At 40.6% G+C, this 483-nt stretch overlaps 1 protein-coding gene across 1 annotated transcript; it reads left to right on the top strand.

The window, feature by feature from the left end:
* Window positions 1-21: 21 nt before the first annotated feature.
* On the top strand, window positions 22-453 carry LOC110440667 (60S ribosomal protein L25-like). The gene has a single exon (XM_021483828.1). It carries the CDS (start codon window positions 22-24, stop codon window positions 451-453), a length of 432 nt encoding a protein of 143 aa, XP_021339503.1.
* The last annotated feature ends 30 nt before the right edge of the window (window positions 454-483 follow it).

Raw genomic sequence — 483 nt, 5'->3', positions numbered from 1 at the left:
TTTATTGAGAACCACGTCATCATGGTTAAAGACACTTCCAAGGCTGCTGCCGCCAAGAAGGCTGCTCTTAAAGGAGTTAACGCTAAGGCTACCAAGAAGATGATTACTTCTACTAGTTTCAGAAGACCAAAGACTCTTCGTCTTGCTCGTAAGCCAAAGTACCCAAGAGTTTCTGTTCCAAAGGTTAACTCTGTTGACCAATACAGCATTCTTAGATATCCACTTAAGACTGAATCTGCCATGAAGAAGATCGAAGATGACAACACCCTTGTCTTCATTTGCGACGTTAAGGCCAACAAGAAGCAAATCAAGGATGCCGTTAAGAGAATGTACCAAGTTGATCCTGTAAGAATCAACACTTTAATTACCCCAAAGGGTGCTAAAAAGGCTTTCATCCGTCTTACTGCTGATGTTGATGCTTTAGAAGTTGCTAGCAAGATCGGTTTCGTTTAAACAATATAATATGTAAAAATACTGACGTGG

The sequence above is a fragment of the Mizuhopecten yessoensis genome, unplaced genomic scaffold, assembly GCF_002113885.1.
Source record: "Mizuhopecten yessoensis strain PY_sf001 unplaced genomic scaffold, ASM211388v2 scaffold678327, whole genome shotgun sequence".
NCBI classification, from domain to species: domain Eukaryota; kingdom Metazoa; phylum Mollusca; class Bivalvia; order Pectinida; family Pectinidae; genus Mizuhopecten; species Mizuhopecten yessoensis.
This window is presented reverse-complemented; position numbering and strand designations above follow the sequence as displayed.

What these genes read in the sequence shown, in the direction of transcription:
- LOC110440667 (XM_021483828.1), top strand. Translation starts at nt 22, where the DNA reads ATGGTTAAAGACACTTCCAAGGCTGCTGCCGCCAAGAAGGCTGCTCTT.